This window comes from Saccoglossus kowalevskii, chromosome 14 (genome assembly GCF_978046115.1).
Source record: "Saccoglossus kowalevskii chromosome 14, keSacKowa6.1, whole genome shotgun sequence".
NCBI classification, from domain to species: Eukaryota; Metazoa; Hemichordata; class Enteropneusta; family Harrimaniidae; genus Saccoglossus; species Saccoglossus kowalevskii.
Window position 1 is genome coordinate 9,576,813 of NC_140654.1, and position 19,979 is coordinate 9,596,791.

At 32.6% G+C, this 19,979-nt stretch overlaps 1 protein-coding gene across 2 annotated transcripts in view; it reads right to left on the reverse strand.

The window, feature by feature from the left end:
* LOC102808913 (sorting nexin-17-like) overlaps nt 1-19,979 on the reverse strand; it is a 41,159-nt gene that overhangs the window by 20,294 nt on the left and 886 nt on the right. For both annotated transcript variants that reach the window (XM_085507882.1, XM_085507883.1), the window contains exon 2: nt 1,268-1,460. In XM_085507882.1, coding sequence (XP_085364008.1) covers nt 1,268-1,460 — 193 coding nt within the window. The remainder of the gene's footprint in view (nt 1-1,267; nt 1,461-19,979) is intronic.

Here is a 19,979-nt window from a genome sequence, read left to right on the forward strand (position 1 = left end):
AAGAGTGATAAGCCTCACGTCACAAAAAAACAGTTCACATGAAAAAAAAAATACTCTGTATATTTAATGTAATATGCATTTTTTTTATTTATTTTCTTCGTAACAGAAAGTATATTCTGACAGGAGTTTCAAATAAAAACAAACATTAATGCATTGCTTAGTAGAAAATGATCATGGTACGGCACTAAAAAAGTACGGTACCGTGGCTACGGTAACGCAATCCGGCCATGCTTCGGCTCACAAGTAAATAACTTACTTGTTTTCAAACTGTTGAAATTGTTGATTATTACTCAGTAGTGATTATAACGCACGAAAAATAAATTCGTTGAATTGTTATCAAATGCAAGTAGGGTAAAATTCAACTTAGTTTCACCGTAAGCGAATTATTTCGGTCACATGTAAACGATTGGTGCGACATCCGCCATGTAGTTTGAATGCACATGAGACATTAATTGATCGGGTAGGTCAATTCGCTAATTAACCAATCAAAATGCTGGATGGTGCCCACGTGTTCAAATTACCTTTAGTTCATTTAAATATGTTAATGACAGGTCACCGACTTCACGGTGAACGAAACCCGGAAGAGATTTACCGATGATGTAGTGCGATCTTTTGGCTTTGATTTCCATGGGAAAACGACACGACTTTTTTTTTAAATAAAGAAATTAGTTGTTTTCAAAAGATAAACTGAGCATTGAAAAAGAATTTAACAGTTTTTCGGTGAGAACAGCTCATTGTCGAAAACTTGCGACACGTGGACGTATTCATAAGGAGTATTGACAAAAGTTGTCGCAAGAACAAAAGCAGTTTCACTGCGTGTTTGACATCCTAACACTACTGAACAATAAAGAGGTGTGAATATTTTTAGGCACGTTGTTGAAACAAATGAATAGGATTAGGAACAATGTAACAGCTGGTTGAAACAAAGTCAGTCACGGTCTTGTTGAATTGGGGGTGCGGTTAGTAATAGGTACTTTTCATGTTTTCAATTTTTGTTGAGAACTCTTTTAACACTGAAGCCGAAATCGGGGGTGCGGTTACTATTAGGTATGCGGTTTATAATAGGATTTTAACGGTATATTATAAATGTTGATTTTTTTGATTAAAAAGTACATGTAGAAGCAATGACACATCTTATCTGTTCGGTCCAAAATTAAGATTGAATTTAATGAAAATCCAGAAAATGTAAAAAAAAATTACTCAAATTTGAGTGAGAAAACAGTTTGGCACTTGAAGGATAAATGATTTTGTGCGCCTGTATACTTACTTGTTTGTATGAACTTTTCCAGTTTTTCCCTTCTCTCTTCCAGCTGCACTGGTGTAAGGGATAACAGCTTTTTTGGAGGGAAGAGTGTTGGCACAGCATTTCCATATTCTTTTTTTAGTTTTTCATAAAAATCTTTGAGTTGGCTATATCGGACTGCACAATGAAACACTCCATTTACATGAATATTGAAAGCCTGCAAACAAAATGGAAATTATAAAATGTACAAATATATTTACTAAATAAAAAATTTACTTTTTTCATTGGTACTTAAAAATCAAGGCAAACACCTTAATGCTCCAAGATGAAAGAGCTCCACAAATATGAGAGAAAGCAATTTACAGTTTTTTTATATCATTTTTCATATAATTTGCCTTTTTCAAATCACCATTATATGATTCAAATATGGTAGCTAATTTGTGATAGAATGCAACATGTACAATGTTGTTCACTATGATACATGGATGAATACATGTATGTATCAGGTATAATACCTTCGGTATAAAAGAAGTTTATAATACACAATTCGCGATGCGGCTACAGAACAACAACCTGAAACTTGCCAAATTCATGGATAACTTTGCAATCAAACCTCTACTCATACATTAATAGGAATTAACGACCACTTTTGGGTCAGATACATGTAGTAACAAACTACCAGTTAATACCATGCACACAATGTATTAATTAACCAGCAGCCTGTCGGCTGAGATAGCTCCGCTGTTAGCAATGCACATTGCAATTAAAGATCAGAAGATATCATTAGAAAATGAACAATATGTATAGTATCAAAGCAACAGGACTTGCTGTTTTCAACAAGAATTCAAAAATATCACTTTTCACCAAAAATAATCATCAAAATTAGATAATTGAATTATGATAATTAAAGAATTAAAGATATCATCATGAAATGAACAAATCTGAGAGAGGACCACATGTAGTACCTATATATGTAATATCAAAGCAATTGGACTTGCAGTTTTTAACAAGAAGTCAAAAATATCACTTTTCATCAAAAATGACAAAAATATTCACCAAAATTCAAGAATTAAAGATATCATTACAAAATGAACAAATCTGAAAGAGGTCCACATTTAGTAACTATATATGTAATATCAAAGCAATTGGACTTGCGGTTTTTAACAAGAAGTCGAAAATATCACTTTTTATCAAAAATGACAAAAATATTCACCAAAATTAGAGAATTTAAGATATCATTACAAAATAAACAAATCTGAGAGAGGTCCACATGTAGTACCTATATATATAATATCAAAGCAATTGGACTTGCGGTTTTTAACAAGAAGTCGAAAATATCACTTTTTACCAAAAATGACAAAAATCTTCACCAAAATTAGAGAATTAAAGATATTACAAAATGAACAAATCTGAAAGAGGTCCACATTTAGTACCTATATATGTAATATCAAAGCAATTGGGCTTGCGGTTTTTAACAAGAAGTCGAAAATATCACTTTTTACCAAAAATTACAAAAATATTCACCAAAATTGGAGATTAAAGATATCATTACAAAATGAACAAATCTGAGAGAGGTCCATATGTAGTACCTATATATGTAATATCAAAGCAATTGGACTTGCGGTTTTTAACAAGAAGTCGAAAATATCACTTTTTACCAAAAATTACAAAAATATTCACCAAAATTAGAGAATTGAAGATATCATCACGAAATGAATAAATCTGAGAGAGGTCCACATTTAGTACCTATATATGTAATATCAAAGCAATTGGGCTTGCGGTTTTTAACAAGAAGTCGAAAATATCACTTTTTACCAAAAATTACAAAAATATTCACCAAAATTGGAGATTAAAGATATCATTACAAAATGAACAAATCTGAAAGAGGTCCACATTTAGTACCTATATATGTAATATCAAAGCAATTGGGCTTGCGGTTTTTAACAAGAAGTCGAAAATATCACTTTTTACCAAAAATTACAAAAATATTCACCAAAATTGGAGATTAAAGATATCATTACAAAATGAACAAATCTGAGTGAGGTCCATATGTAGTATCTATATATATAATATCAAAGCAATTGGACTTGCGGTTTTAACAAGAAGTCTAAAATATCACTTTTTACCAAAAATGACAAACCTAAGAGAGGTCTACCCAAGGTACATATACACCAAGTATCAAAGCATTCAGGCTTGTAGTTTTCAAGAAGAAGTCGAAAAAGTAAAACATTGACACGGACGACGACGAGGGACGACGGAGGACAATCACTCATATGATAAGCTCCGCTCGACAAAGTCGACAGCTGAGCTAATCAAAGAAAGCTTAGAAAGAACTCCCATGTGCTGAGAGTATTGGAGACACATTAAATATAATTCGAAATTACTTAGCTGAAAACTAATTATGCAAATCAGAAAATTAATATGACCAGATTTGAGTGTAAAACTAATGAGGTCTGCGCAGTGTAACAGAAAATCTATGTCTCCAAGTTTAATTGAAATGTGATTAGAACCAAAAAATTATGAATTATTATGCTTATTAGGGAATTAATATGAACAGATTTTTACCCCAAACTAATTAGGTTTGTACATTGTCCTAGAGCATCTTTGGGTTTATAGTTCCATGTTTGTACTAAGTTTCATTGAAATGGAATAATTAGCACCGTGAAAACTCCAAAATTTCGACCCCTCTAAAAATTAGATCGCCTATTTATTTGCCGGGTTTCGGTGTTTTATTTACCTCCAAATTTTCGACTCCACTAAAAATTGCCGACTCATTCTTATTCGAAAATTGTGACCAGTTTTAGTTTTCCCCCAAACGAAAAAAAAAAACGATGTGAGCGTTCAAACGGGACCTTCCTCAAAGGCATGAATCTGCGTTTCTGATTGACTGAGAGATTTTTATTTTATTGGTAACGAAAATATATTCTAAATAAACGAAGTTTCAAATAAAAACGAACACAAAAATCTCGGCATGCTGCGTTTCTGAATTGTTGATTATTACTGTACTCAGTAGTGATTATAATAATGTACACAAAATAAATTTGTTGAATGGTTATGAAATACAAATAAAAGTCAACTTAGTTTCATCGTAAGCGAATGATTCCGGTCTCGTATAAACGTTTGATGCTGTAGGATATCCGCCATGTTCTCTTAGGTCAAATAGGTCAAATCGCTAATTAACCAATCAAAAAGCTGGATGATGCCAACGTGTTCAAATTACCATAGCTTATTTAAATATGTTAATGTTATTGAACGCAATGCGGAAGAGATTGATGTTGTTGTACGATGTTTTGGCTTGGATTTTGATGCGAAAACGGCATGATTTTTTTTAAATAAAAAAATTAGTTGTTTTTAAAAAATAAACTGGTCATCTGAAGAATAATTTAACATTGTTCACAGTGATAACAGCTCATTCTCGAAAGGAAGCTTACCCGCTCACGCTAGTCACGATAAAAATCATACACGTGTACTCTTGAATAGACAGACGTCAATGACTACGGTAAAACTTAGACTCTATTTTAGCCGGCAGGATTGATTGAAATGTCCGAAAAATGACGCCAAAATACACCTTAAAAGTCCCATTTTATTTTCTTAAATCCCATTTTATTTTTTAATCCAAGGGCGAATTTACGGCAGAATTTGGTCCCTCAAATAAGGGACACGTGAGCTTTGATTCTAACCGGATACATTGCACTGGGTCGGGGAGATCGTTTGCTAAACTTCCATGTATCTTTTGTCCAATGGGTACCTGTACTTCGAACATTCGCAAGTTTTCCTAGGTAGTGCGAGACAGCTTTGTCTTTTGACCTATTAGTTTTGTGCTGACCTCTTCTCCGTGTCTTGATGTTTTGTTTTGCTTGTCATAATACTCACTGATAGATGACTTTGTTTAGATTTTGAGTTACAACTCGGCCACGACCTTTGCTTTTACCGTGAAACATGAGGAAGTTTACGTCAATTGACCGACATTGCATTTTTTAAAAACTAATGAAGCACACTGTCTATCATCCCCATTTTTTTTTGCTGATTTCTATTCTGAAAAATTCGACCGTCCGAAAATGCACCTTAATTTTGACTCTAAAAACATGTCACATTTCTAACACCAATTATTTAAAACCGGTCGAAATTTTGGAGTTTTTACGGTACTTTAGATATCAGTGTGAAAGCTTAAAATTGGTTAATTATGCAAATTAGGTAATTAATATGTACAGATTTTAACCCACAATTATTCAGGTCTGTCTATTGTCCTACAGCATCCATGTACATTCATTGATATGTGATGTATAGTACCTGAGATATCAGTGTGAAAGTTGGTTAATTATGCAAATTAGGTGATTAATATGCACAAATATTTACCGGAAACTAATTGGGTCTGCATAATTCTAGATTCATTGAAATGTGATGATTAGTACTTTAGATATCAGTAGAAAAGCTGAAAATTAATTATGCAAATTAGGTAATTAATATGCACAATTATTTACCCTAAAACTAATCAGGTCTCTGCATAGTCCTAAAGGGTCTATGTACCAAGTTTCATTGAAATGCGATGATTAGTACTTGAGATACCCGTGGAAAAGCTGAAAATTAACTAATTATGCAAATTAGGTGATTAATATGCACAAATATTTATCGAAAACAATCAATCTCTGCATAGTCCTTGAGTATGTAAGTACCAAGTTTCATTGAAATGTAATGCTAACTACTTATATCAAATGCTGAAAATTAATTAATTATGCAAATTAGGTAATTAATATGTACTGATATTACCATAAAAACTATCAGGTCTGTGCAGTGTCGTATGACATCTATGTACCAAGTTTCATTGAAATGTGATGATTAGTACTTGAGATATCAGTGGAAAAACCGAAAATTGACTAATCATTATGCAAATTAGGTAATTAGTATCCACGGATTATTACCAAAAACTAATCAAAACCTAGCATTAGTTCAGAGCATCTATGTACCAAGTTTCATCAAAATCCAATGAGTGGTTGTTTAGATATCAGTGGAACAGTCATGGAACCACTAAAAAATAGCTAATTATCATGCAAATTAGGTAATTAATATGCACGGATTTTTACCAAAAATTAATCAAATCTGCGCATATGTTCAGAGCATCTATGTACCAAGTTTCATCAAAATCCAATGAGTGGTTCTTTAGATATCAGTGGAACAGTCATAGAACAGCTAAAAATTAGCTAATTATCATGCAAATTAGGTAATTAACGAGCATGGATTTTTACCAAAACCTAATCAAATCTGCGCATTGGCCCAGAGCATCTATGCACCAAGTTGCATCAAAAACCGATGTATGGTTCTTGAGATAGCAGTGGAACAGTCGGACACACATACACACATACACACACACATACACACATACACACATACACACATACACACATACACACATACACACATACAGACACACTAACTGCAAAGACTCCCATTTTGTGCTTCGCACATGGGAGTCAAAAACTTGACTATGAGAAATTATTTTCGATAAATGCTGGTTAGAAATCTGCTGAAATCTGTTCAGTTAAATTGTTTTGAGTAAAAGTATAAAAATACAATTTCATAATTTTTTTAAATAAAAACTTATTCCACAAATATTTACATGACAAAGAAATATACATATTATAAAACATTTTCATATTTTTTGGACTAAAATGGACTGCCAGTTTGCTGGACGAAATCCAAAATGTTGCACATTTGTCTCCCATTAAGTCTTGTCTATCAACCATGTCTGAAAAACTATCCCAGGCACATAAATCTGTCTGATTGTTGGTTGATGCCCAGCACATCTTGCATTACGGTGTTTTACAAATGTATATTTAGTATGTAAATTAAGACTAAAAATAAATGTCATACAGTCATGCATTCATGGTTTCAGTAATTAAATAACATAAAAATGTATGTTTCGCTATTAACCATATGGATTTGTTGAACTTTAACATTTACCAGACACAGAGTTAAATTGATTCAGCAATCCAAACTTTTTCAGCTTCATAGCACATTTTTTTAACAATTATTTTATAGTGCAGTTATCAGTTTAATACTCTGAATGATAGAGTGTCTGCTGTTCTTCAGGGGGTGTTATGTTGTCCATATGTTGCAATCATGCCAGACATCTAATAAATTGCTGATTATTGGAATAAATAAAAAAAAATAGTATTTTTGTGTATTTTGATAAAAAATTTAGAATATGATTATTCATAAAACAAGATACATGTATAAATGTTACAGTCTACATGAAAATACAATCAATGAAAGCTTAGAAAGAACTGAGAGTATTGAAGACACATTAAAAATTACCTGTACATGAGATATTGATAACAAGCAGCCTATCGGCTGAGATAGCTCCGCTGTTAGAAATGCACATTTCAATTAAAGAACTGAAGACATCATCAGAAAATGAACAATATGTATAGTATCAAAGCAATCGGACTTACAGTTTTTAACAAGAAGTCGAAAATATCACTTTCTACCAAAAATGACTAAAATATTCACCAAAATTAGAGAATTAAAGATATCATTACAAAATGAACAAATCTGAGAGAGGTCCATATGCAGTACCTATATATGTAATATCAAAGCAATTGCACTTGCGGTTTTTAACAAGAAGTCGAAAATATCACTTTTTACCAAATATGACAAAAATATTCACCAAAATTATAGAATCCAAGATATCATCACGAAATGAACAAATCTGAGAGAGGTCTACATGTAGTATCTATATACGTAATATCAAAGCAATTGCACTTGCGGTTTTTAACAAGAAGTCGAAAATATCAGTTTTTACCAAAAATGACAAAAATATTCACCAAAATTAGAGAATTAAAGATATCAACATGAAATGAACAAACCTAAGAGAGGTCTACCCAAGGTACATATACACCAAGTATCAAAGCATTCAGGCTTGTAGTTTTCAAGAAGAAGTCGAAAAAGTAAAACATTGACACGGACAACAACAGACAATCACTCATATGATAAGCTCCGCTCGACAAAGTCGACAGCGGAGCTAAAAAAGCTGAAAACTAATTATGTACATCAGGTAACTAATATGAACAGAACAGAACAAAAAAATTACGAATTATTATGCTAATTAGAGAATTAATATGAACAAATTTTAACCCAAAATTAATCAGGCCTGTCTATTGTCCTAGAGCATTTATGTACCAAATTTTATTCAAATGTGAAGATCAGTAATAATTAATTATGTTAATTAGGTGATTAATAAGCATAAATATTTACCAAAAACTAATTGGGTTTCTGCATAGTTCTCTTTAAAAGTTTCATTAAAATCCAATTTGTGGTTCTTTATATATCAGTGGAACATTATGCAAATTAGGTAATAAATATCCAATTAAAACTAATTAGGTCTCTGCATAATCCTAGAAGATCTATGTAGCAAGTCTCATTGAAATGTGATGATTACTACTTGAAATATCAAAAGCTGAAAATTAATTAATTATGCAAATTAGCTAATTAATATATACTGATATTAGCCTAAAACTATCAGGTCTGTGCAGTGTCCTATGATGTCTATGTACCAAATTTCATTGAAATGTGATGATTACTACTTGAAATATCAGAAGCTGAAAATTAATTAATTATGCTAATTAGGTAATTAATATGTACTCGTATTACCATAAAAACTATCAGGTCTGTGCAGTGTCCTATGACATCTATGTACCAAGTGTCATTGAAATGTGATTATTAGTACTTGAATTATCAAAAGCTGAAAATTAATTAATTATGCAAATTAGGTAATTAATATGTACTCATATTACCCTAAAAACTATCAGGTCTGTGCAGTGTCCTATGACATCTATGTACCAAGTGTCATTGAAATGTGATTATTAGTACTTGAAATATCAAAAGCTGAAAATTAATTAATTATGCAAATTAGGTAATTAATATGTACTCATATTACCCTAAAAACTATCAGGTCTGTGCAGTGTCCTATGACATCTATGTACCAAGTTTCATTGAAATGTGACAATTACTACTTGAAATATCAAAAGCTGAAAATTAATTAATTATGCTAATTAGGTAATTAATATCTACTGATATTACCCTAAAAACTTTCAGGTTTGTGCAGTGTCCTATGACATCTATGTACCAAGTTTTATTGAAATGTGATGATTAATCATTATGCAAATTAGGTAATTAATATTGCACAGATTTTTACCCAAAACTAATCAAATCTGCGTATTAGTTTGGAGCATCTGTGTGCCAAGTTTCATCAAAATCCAATGAGTGGTTCTTTAGATATCAGTGGAACAGTCATGAAACAGCTAAAAATCAGCTAATTATCATGCAAATTAGGTAATTAATATGCATGGATTTTTACCAAAACCTAATCAAATCTGCGCATTGGCCCAGAGCATCTATGCACCAAGTTTCATCAAAAACTGATGTATGGTTCTTGAGATATCAGTGGAACAGACGGACACACATACACACACACACATACTTGTTTTGCTATATGTTCCGAGGACTTCATTGGATTAACTTTTAATATAGTTGAATTAACTTTTAATATAGTTGCGATATGAACTCGATTAAAACGCGTTTCTATATAGGGTTGCGTTTTAATTGGAGTTTAATTAAACTCAATTACAATGCAATACAATGGAGAATTGCATTTTAATTAAGTTTAATTAAACAAGAGTTGAATATCCCGTGACTGAACATAGAAATGTTTGCGAAGCTTAGGTTTAGTATCGGGGTAAGGTATGGTATAATTATATTAATATTAATATAACGTGAACCATACCTTCCCCCGATACTAAACCTAAGCTACGCAAAACGTATTAATAATCGAATTAACTATTAATATAAATTATGTTTTCCGAGGACTATGAAAAAGGTCCTCGGAAGGTGTGTATGTCCTCGGAAGTAGCTATATATCTGTATTTTTGTCCTCGCAACATATAGCAATCCAAGTACACACACACACACACACATACACACACACACACACACACTAACTGCAAAGACTCCCTTTTTGTGCTTCGCACACGAGAGTAAAAAAAATGGAAAGTCATTGTTAATGACATAGTCCCCCTCGATGGAATTAGGAGATGTTATTCATGCCAAAAATAAAGTATTATGGACCAAAAAAATAGTTGAGAGTGAATAATTGGCTGGTCTAGTATCTATAGAAATTAATAATATATGGTCAGAAATTAAACAGCATATGCTCTTCATGCATTGTTTGTATCCAAACTGAATGTCCTTTGTCCAGGCTCATGTACAGTGATATAGTAGTATGGTCAAAAAGCAAAATTACAGGCAGTCAACCATATTTGATCTGATATTTTTCATGGACATGTATCCTAACATGTATAATTTGAAAAGAAAAACCCATGTCAATGATACATTTTGAAAAATCAAGATGGCTGCAAGTTGGTCATTTTGGATTCGAACACAAAACAAATCGTCATGGACTAGTATCTCAACATTTATATTGTTTGTATCAAATTTGAAATCAAACTGACAAATCTTGTCCAAGATACTACAAGATGGCCACCAGAAGGCCATCTTTGATCTGATTATGAAACAAACTGACATGGACATGTATTTCAATATGTATGATGCATATACCAAATATGAGTGAAAATGGTCTACAAGCCTTGGAGATACAGTGTATGGTCAAAAAGCAAAATGGCCACCAATCGGCCATCTTCGATCCAATTATAAAACAAATTGTCATGGTCATATAATCTAAAATGTACAATGTATTTGAACAAAAAATGACAAAGCATGCATAAGATACCATGTTTTCAGAAAACAAAATGATTGCCAGACGGCCATCTTTGATCCTATCACGGAATGAATCGTCATAGTCATGTACCTAACATGTATAAATATCTGTACCAAATGGTACTTATTATGTCTTATGTCAAAGCTAATTAATTTTTATGATTTTAATATAAGTCTCACTAATTTAATATATGAGTTTTATGATAAAATAGCAAGTTATAGCAGAAAATAGTCTAATAATGTGCCTACAGTATCCTGCTATACAATGTATGTCCTGACCAGACACATGAATCAGGATTAACTGACATCTATATGTTCTGCGATACAATTATTCAACTGTATCGTACTTGAGATCCTATAATGGATTATAGAAAGAGATTGCCAGATTTAAAAATCAAATGGTGTTCTTGGCGACCAAGTTACATAAAAGTCCCTGCAAGGAGTTTTTTTCACTGCACTACAATTTTTTTTATTACTGTAACTCAAATTTGTTCATAATTTCTTTTTAATTCACACATGACAAATTTGTAGATTGGTAGAAAAGAAGATTTGTGAGGTAATAGGCATTAAATGCATCTGGTTTTTGTAATTGTTTATGCCCCTTTAGGCTAATGTACCATATGGAGGTGTAAGAGATAAACAAACGTATGTAAACATGTCATATAAAGCAGAGTTAGCCTTTGAAAGGGGTATCAGTGTTAACATAACTACTTGTACTACATAATACTTAGTCTCACTTAAGAACAGATGTGAGAGGTGAGCATGTTACACTAGTACAAATGTATAAAAGGGTTCAAATAAGGCAATCATTGGAAGGGGGAACACCGGTAATAGCACTGGCATCCTGGACTGAATTTGAGTGATACAATCAACAGCTTTATGTTTATCTTATTTACTCGTAATGTGTGTTGTTTAAGGCAGTTAAGGTTGTTGAGTTGTTGACCTGTACATGTATAGGAAGTTAAATTCAAATTATACTGTCTAGTTCCAACATGGAGCTAAACAAGTCATGACAGAGTTTCTGTTAGTTAAATAGTGAAACAAAGTGAGAACAAGCAGCCTATCAGCTGAGATAGCTCCGCTGTTAGCAATGCACATTTCAATTAAAGAACTGAAGACATCATTAGAAAATGAACAATATGAATAGTATCAAAGCAATCGGACTTACAGTTTTTAACAAGAAGTCGAAAATATCACTTTTTACCAAAAATTACAAAAATATTCACCAAAATAAATTAATTAGAGAATTGAAGATATCATCACAAAACGAACAAATCTGAGAGAGGTCCACATGTAGTACCTATATATGTAATATCAAAGCAATTGGACTTACAGTTTTCAACAAGAAGTCGAAAATATCACTTTTTACCAAAAATGACAAAAATATTCACCAAAATTAGAGAATTGAAGATATCATCACAAAATGAACAAATCTGAGAGAGGTCCACATGTAGTACCTATATATGTAATATCAAAGCAATCGGACTTGCGGTTTTTAACAAGAAGTCAAAAATATCACTTTTTACCAAAAATGACAAAAATATTCACCAAAATTAGAGAATTGAAGATATCATCACGAAATAAACAAATCTGAGAGAGGTCCACATGTAGTACCTATATATGTAGTATCAAAGCAATTGGACTTGCGGTTTTTAACAAGAAGTCGAAAATATCACTTTTCACCAAAAAATGACAAAAATATTCACCAAAATTAGAGAATTAAAGATATCATTACAAAATGAACAAATCTGAGAGAGGTCCACATGTAGTACCTATATATGTAATATCAAAGCAATCGGACTTGCGGTTTTTAACAAGAGGTATAAAATATCACTTTTTACCAAAAATGACAAAAATATTCACCAAAATTAGAGAATTGAAGATATCATCACGAAATAAACAAATCTGAGAGAGGTCCACATGTAGTACCTATATATGTAGTATCAAAGCAATTGGACTTGCGGTTTTTAACAAGAAGTCGAAAATATCACTTTTCACCAAAAAATGACAAAAATATTCACCAAAATTAGAGAATTAAAGATATCATTACAAAATGAACAAATCTGAGAGAGGTCCACATGTAGTACCTATATATGTAATATCAAAGCATTTGCACTTGCGGTTTTTAACAAGAAGTCGAAAATATCAGTTTTTACCAAAAATGACAAAAATATTCACCAAAATTAGAGAATTAAAGATATCATTACAAAATGAACAAATCTGAGAGAGATCCACATGTAGTACCTATATATGTAATATCAAAGCAATTGCACTTGTGGTTTTTAACAAGAAGTCGAAAATATCAGTTTTTACCAAAAATGACAAAAATATTCACCAAAATTAGAGAATTGAAGATATCATCACGAAATGAACAAATCTGAGAGAGGTCCACATGTAGTACCTATATATGTAGTATCAAAGCAATTGGACTTGCGGTTTTTAACAAGAAGTCGAAAATATCAGTTTTTACCAAAAATGACAAAAATATTCACCAAAATTAAAGAATTAAAGATATCATTACAAAATTAACAAATCTGAGAGAGGTCCACATGTAGTACCTATAGATGTAATATCAAAGCAATTGCACTTGCGGTTTTTAACAAGAAGTCGAAAATATCAGTTTTTACCAAAAATGACAAAAATATTCACCAAAATTAGAGAATTAAAGATATCAACATGAAATGAACAAACCTAAGAGAGGTCTAACCAAGGTACATATACACCAAGTATCAAAGCATTTAGGCTTGTAGTTTTCAAGAAGAAGTCGAAAAAGTAAAACATTGACACGGACGACGGAGACGGACAATCACTCATATGATAAGCTCCGCTCGACAAAGTCGACAGCGGAGCTAAAAAAACTGATATAAGTGGCTGAATGATTTTGAATTAAATTACATGGGAGTAAAGAAGTTTTTTTCCTTCCAAGAAAGAGAAAATACAAGTTTCTATTATTCTGCCTCAATTCAAGTTGTGTAATTGTGAACTTTGATTCCGATTCTATAAAAATTTGGCCATTTTGAATCTGATCTGAAAAAACTTTATTAAAATATTATACAAGTATGGTATATGTAACAAGATAGACAATATCTATCTACATGTATGTATAATTAAGATCTGGGTGCAGAATGATTGATTTTGATAAATTTTATGCGCAAGATGTATGTATAAAGTTTTGATGCAATTGGTCAAGGCATGTCAGAGATATGGCTCAGAAACAGTGTTTGTTTAAAAAAAAATGGCCACTAGTTGGCCATTTTGAATCTGGTCTGAAAAACAAAATGACATGCATTAAGGAGTGCATTATGTCCAATGTGTGTACCAAGTCTGAGTAAAACTCGTGATCAAGATCTGGATCCAGAATGGCAGAAATAGCAGGCGGAAACACGGGGAGGTCAATCCATGAGGATTGGGTCTGCGTTTGAATATGGACTAAATCTGCAAAGCTCTAAAGCAATAGCAGTAGAAGTTAAGATCATCAGCCAGTGGATGTTCAGCACAATATATAGAAAATTTGATCAAAATCCACTCAGAAGTTTTTGAGATTTTGCTTAAACAGGCTGAAATGAGATAATATGCAAATTAGCTACTTATTATTCATGGACATGGCTTCAAAACTAATATTATTATTACCCAAAGGTACATACATGTATGTACTAAATTTTATCAAAAACCAAATTCAAGATTTTGTTTACACAGACTGCCACACAGATACATGTACATACAAATGTAGACTGACACACCAAAACTCTCAGGAACTATAAAAAAAAATAGCTCACTACTCCAACAAGCTTGTCTGTATGTGAATGAATTAATATGGCATTTTTCAAGGCCTAAAACTACTGGGTGAAAAATTACACACAAAAAATACAACAAAAACTTTGTCTATCTACAGTGCCATTGTGCACATTATCCAGTGGTCGTCATATTAACATGTATTTAGAAAACACCACAATTTGACCAACCACTATTTACAGTTAATCTCCTACTAGGTATTTTGAGAAACTCTGCAATTTATGGTTCTCAGTTAAGCATGTTGTCATAATAATACCGGTATCATAAAAATATTGATGACTACGGTATTACCATGTTCTCACTAGTAAAGTTACAATGACGTGGCAGGCATGTCAGTTATATGGATCTAGAACATACTTTGAACATGTATCCAAAGATAAAATGATGTGTAGAAAAAATGAATGTGTTTAATATATGTACCAAGCTGAAAAAATTTGTCATCGTGACCAAGATCTAGTTTTGAATGGAATCTTGATTTTACCGGTATGTCACATACATATGTAATGGCAGACATGTTGTACATTCAAATAACCATGGGTACATGTACTAACAACTTAACAGCAAGATTTGTTTTTCTGTCAAAAATATGGCAAGAAAATGTATTTACAGTAAAGCATGCAATGTCAAACTGATCAGTATACTCAATACATGTGTAGACATGCATTCAACTTTTCCCAGACAATGTTTATAGTGTTAACCAGGTCAGATAAAAAGAATGTATACATGTATCTGCCTAAGTCAATTAAAGTGAAGGCTTCCTAAAAGTTGGTGAACACATGTATTCGACAGTATGTCAACTTTTCCCTTTCAATGCAACTATGAAAATATGAAAATGACAATATCATTTTATTTTTTCTTATATTTTACAATCAAATGATTAATGAAAATAAACTTATCATACAATACAGCCAAAATGTTGTTTCCACATAAATTAATTTCAGCTAAAATTAAATATGTTACATCATATGTCAGCCTCCCTCCATCAGTTACATCTGTGGTAATTTTACAATATTGTACAGGGTATCTGCATCCTACCTTATTATAAAATGTGAATTTCCATGACGACAGACATTTGTGAAAACAACATTGGTAGAGAGTAACGTCCAATAATTTTATCTTATTCAGTTCTGGGCTTCTTATACTTAGTGATTTACCCTGTAACACTTCTGCTATGATGGCTAAAACTACATTTTTTTTGTCTTAGCCAATAAATAGGAAAAAACCGAGTAGGGAGCAAAATTAAATAGGTGATAAAATAAGTTCAAATGATGACCATTTATTCAGAATACACAATTCAGTAAAAGTGACATACAAATAGTTGGAGCCACCAGTATTGAAAATAGAGCTGTTTGTTGAATGGTTGAACTCCCAGACTACACTGTTGAGAAATATACACTGAAATAACAACTGAGAGGATTGAAAGATTAATAATTTATTACATCAAACTGAAGTGAATAATAATAACTCACTGGATCTGTTGTCATAGTGAATATATCAAATTATGATTTATTCAATTATATCCATGGAATATTTGTAACATAATCATAGAACCATTAAGCCAAGACTTACATGTATTTGCAGTGCACATTATGGACGTACATGTATTACAAAATCAGCACTGTGGAATACATGTACATGTATGTAAGGACATGGTACAAGATATAATAAATGTTCTATTGAAATGCACGACTCACTCAATTCAATGCAGTTATTGTGGGGCCAAACAAATTACATGTAAACAAACATTTCACCCATATTGTACAGTATGAATTTTTTTTCTGCAGTGAAATTGGGACATTCAAGAAATGTTGCTTTTAACCTTTTCACTACCAGTTCCCTCATTTTATCACAAATTCACAAAATATACCAGTTTATAGTGTGCATTTTCCCTCAGAAGATTGGAACAAAAATAGCCAATTTTTTTGAGTTAAAACTGAAATTGACTCAAATTTTTTCTGTTGGTTCCAAAATTAGAGTTTGTTTCCAGAAATATTGACCAATATAAAAAAGACGCAGGATAATTCGGGTGAGAAAGTCAGGTAAAAATTGTATTTACCAGTAAATATACATGATTCAAGATTGTTTTCAAGAGAACACAATTTTCAATGCAAAATTTTGTTAGGACCAACACTGGTGATGACCTCCACAATAAATACATGTATACTTTATAAGAATTTATTACAATCTTAATAACATGTCAAATAAACTTTTAAGAATAAACCAACCAGTTATCTGTCAGAGTAAGAAGTTAGAAAGAACTATGGCGGGTTGTGTCAACTTCTATTTCAACGGAACTCTCTACGCCTATGTCGATCATCGCCAAGTTTGTTAAAATCAAATTTGACGCCTTAGAATTGTCTTGTTATTTAGCGTTTCTAGTCATGTCACTACACTGTTTTATTTCATTCATCGTCTCAGCTCAGACAACTTATATTGATTGAGACATATCACAGTTACTAAATAAACGACAGTTGCATTGAAAGAAAATGACATTTAGCTAAGTTGAACCATTTAGTGAACAAGGAGGACAAGGCGTTTGATTGGATTAAGATAATTGAGAGAGACACATATACAGACAAATTTAGAGTAGATTCATGATTGTCATAATTATGTCGAAACACATGGACAGCTCAAGCCCAGACTCTTATTCCATAAATTATTACGCACATCAAGAGGTGCATATTAAACACCTATCAGCGAACAATTCAGAAACTTTTAGCCTGCGAAAATGAAAATTTCCTGTTTGTCCGACACTTCTTTTCGCATCATTATCAAAATTATTGCTACCTCTTACATAACACAAACAAGTGTTTGTATTGCGCCAGATTTAAGTTGTCGGCGCTTCTCTTTAAAACCTAGTTGTTCTTTCATGAATGAAGAACAGTTTTTCGAAAAAAAAGTCTGAGTGGACACTACATACATGTTTGACAATTTAAGGAGAAGGTCCATCCCAACCTTTTCTTGTTGAAAGTATGTTGAATGAGGCAGTGTTATTAAAGTACGGCTCAAGAGTATGGCATCCTCTCATATTTTGGCATTTAGTGGTGCACTTTAACCTCGGCGAGAGTTGGAAATCCAGAAACAGTCGGCTATTCCAGGATAGGTGGGCATGGCTACAGCGCGAGAAATATTTCTAATTTACTTGGATCATTTTCAACAACATAATTAATAACTGTCCATTTCAGTGGAACACAGATCTAAAATGGGAAACGTGTGGGTGGGCATTTCACAGGCACTTTAAGAGTCAGCAAATGTACATGTACCTTTGGAATTTTTATGACAGCAGGTTTTTTTCTTCTAATTGTTATGAGGTTTCATCTATGATTAATGCATGTACAATTTATTACAATTTATCTGGCAGTGGTTTATATCATTACATTGTTAGAAATACAGTGGTTCACAATTCATCATAATTGTTAGACCTTAATTCCCCTTAGGACATACAGCAGACATATAATATCATATCTGTGATCAGATGCAACCTGAACAGACTTGATCATGTACACACACAGGGTTTTTTCTAAACCGGGCAACAGCGCCCTGATATTCTCGGCTGGCGCCCTCTTACCGAATGCACTTCTGTGCTGTCGTACAACATGAAATCTTTCTTTAATATATTTTTCTCCATGCAAACTTCCCAGCAACACCAGCTTACAATGTGTCTGGACATCAAATACACTAAAACTACTCTAAAAATATTTCACCGTTAAAACGGCGCAGAAACCTTCCTATATAGCGTTTCCAGGTCGATCACCTGTGTGTGCTCCCTCTTGTTTATTTTTACAAGAATAACCCCTACACACAAGTACATGTACTAAGAGAAAAAGAACAGTTAAGAAATACAGGAAGTCCAAAATAAGGGAATATCAAGAACAAATATTGACACAATTTCTGATTATTTTCATGAATTCCGCCACTTTGCTAGTTCTCAAAAGAGACACTGACTAATTAGTAGCAATACTGAAGACAGGAGAATGCATGTGTGTTTTGGCTTATCACTTATCTATACATACAGACATTTAAAACTTAAATATAACTCAAGAAATTCAACATCTCCTGGCACATTGGTCGAAAAGGTGATTTTAATAGTAAAGTTTGAAAATACAATGAGTATTAACAGAGGTACATTACTTGGGGTTTGCAACTACGGTGACATGATACCAAGACCCCGTCACAATCTCGCTCTCGCATAAGCGTTCCAACTCAGAAAAATGCGAATGCGCATGCCCGAGGTAACTAGGATACTGGGATGTCCAGGTGGATCAAAATAGCTGCCCACGATATGACGGATTACCAGAACTATATTTTCTGTACATTTTCAATGTATTACATTTTTCACTATGATAGTGACAAGAAAAGTTTTATTTTTTCATTACAAACCTTGAACATTGATATGTGTCATGTCAGAAGGTCGTAGCCTCAGTCTCGCTATCTACGAGAAGAGACTTGAATGGGATCTTGACATGATGTCACCATACAGTACTATGCGAGTTGCAAACCCCAAGTAATGTACCTCTGGTATTAACTACTGTGGAAAATTAATTAAGTGATGACAATTATTAAATTCTGAATGATACTTCAGGAACACAACTTAAACTGTGACCTCTTGTTACATGATTTGGGTGCTTGTTCAGATTTTAGCAAATTAAATGTCAAACAAGTGCCTCACCAATGACCAATGCAGTCCCTGATCTTTTCATTCGAAAAAAATTGTTAATGTTCAAAGAGACAACTGTCAGGATAGGAACCCAGAAATTACAGATGTACAATATTTGTGTTGAAGTCAACTTTTGAAGCAGTACGTCAAGTCAGAATATTGTTAAAAATAAAATATTCCATCCCAGTCAAATCTAGGTCAAAAGGTCAGATTGCAACATACAATTATAGGTACATTGTAGCTAAAAAAAAGGAAGTATTTGAACTTCAGAGGCTATCCAAAAAGAAAACTATAAATTAATGTGAACCTCAGAATATTTTCAGTCATTCAAATTTAAAAGCGAGAGCGAGTGGGACGAGCAATACCTCGAGGTTGGCAAAAGTGAGCGAACAAAAACGGGAAATCGGGAAACAGAAATGAGCGAGAGGTTGGGCGAAATCTAATAATGTATAGCAATACCCAAATATGGAAAATGGTTTGAAATAATGTACACTAAAGTTTTCATTTGTAAAAACTACT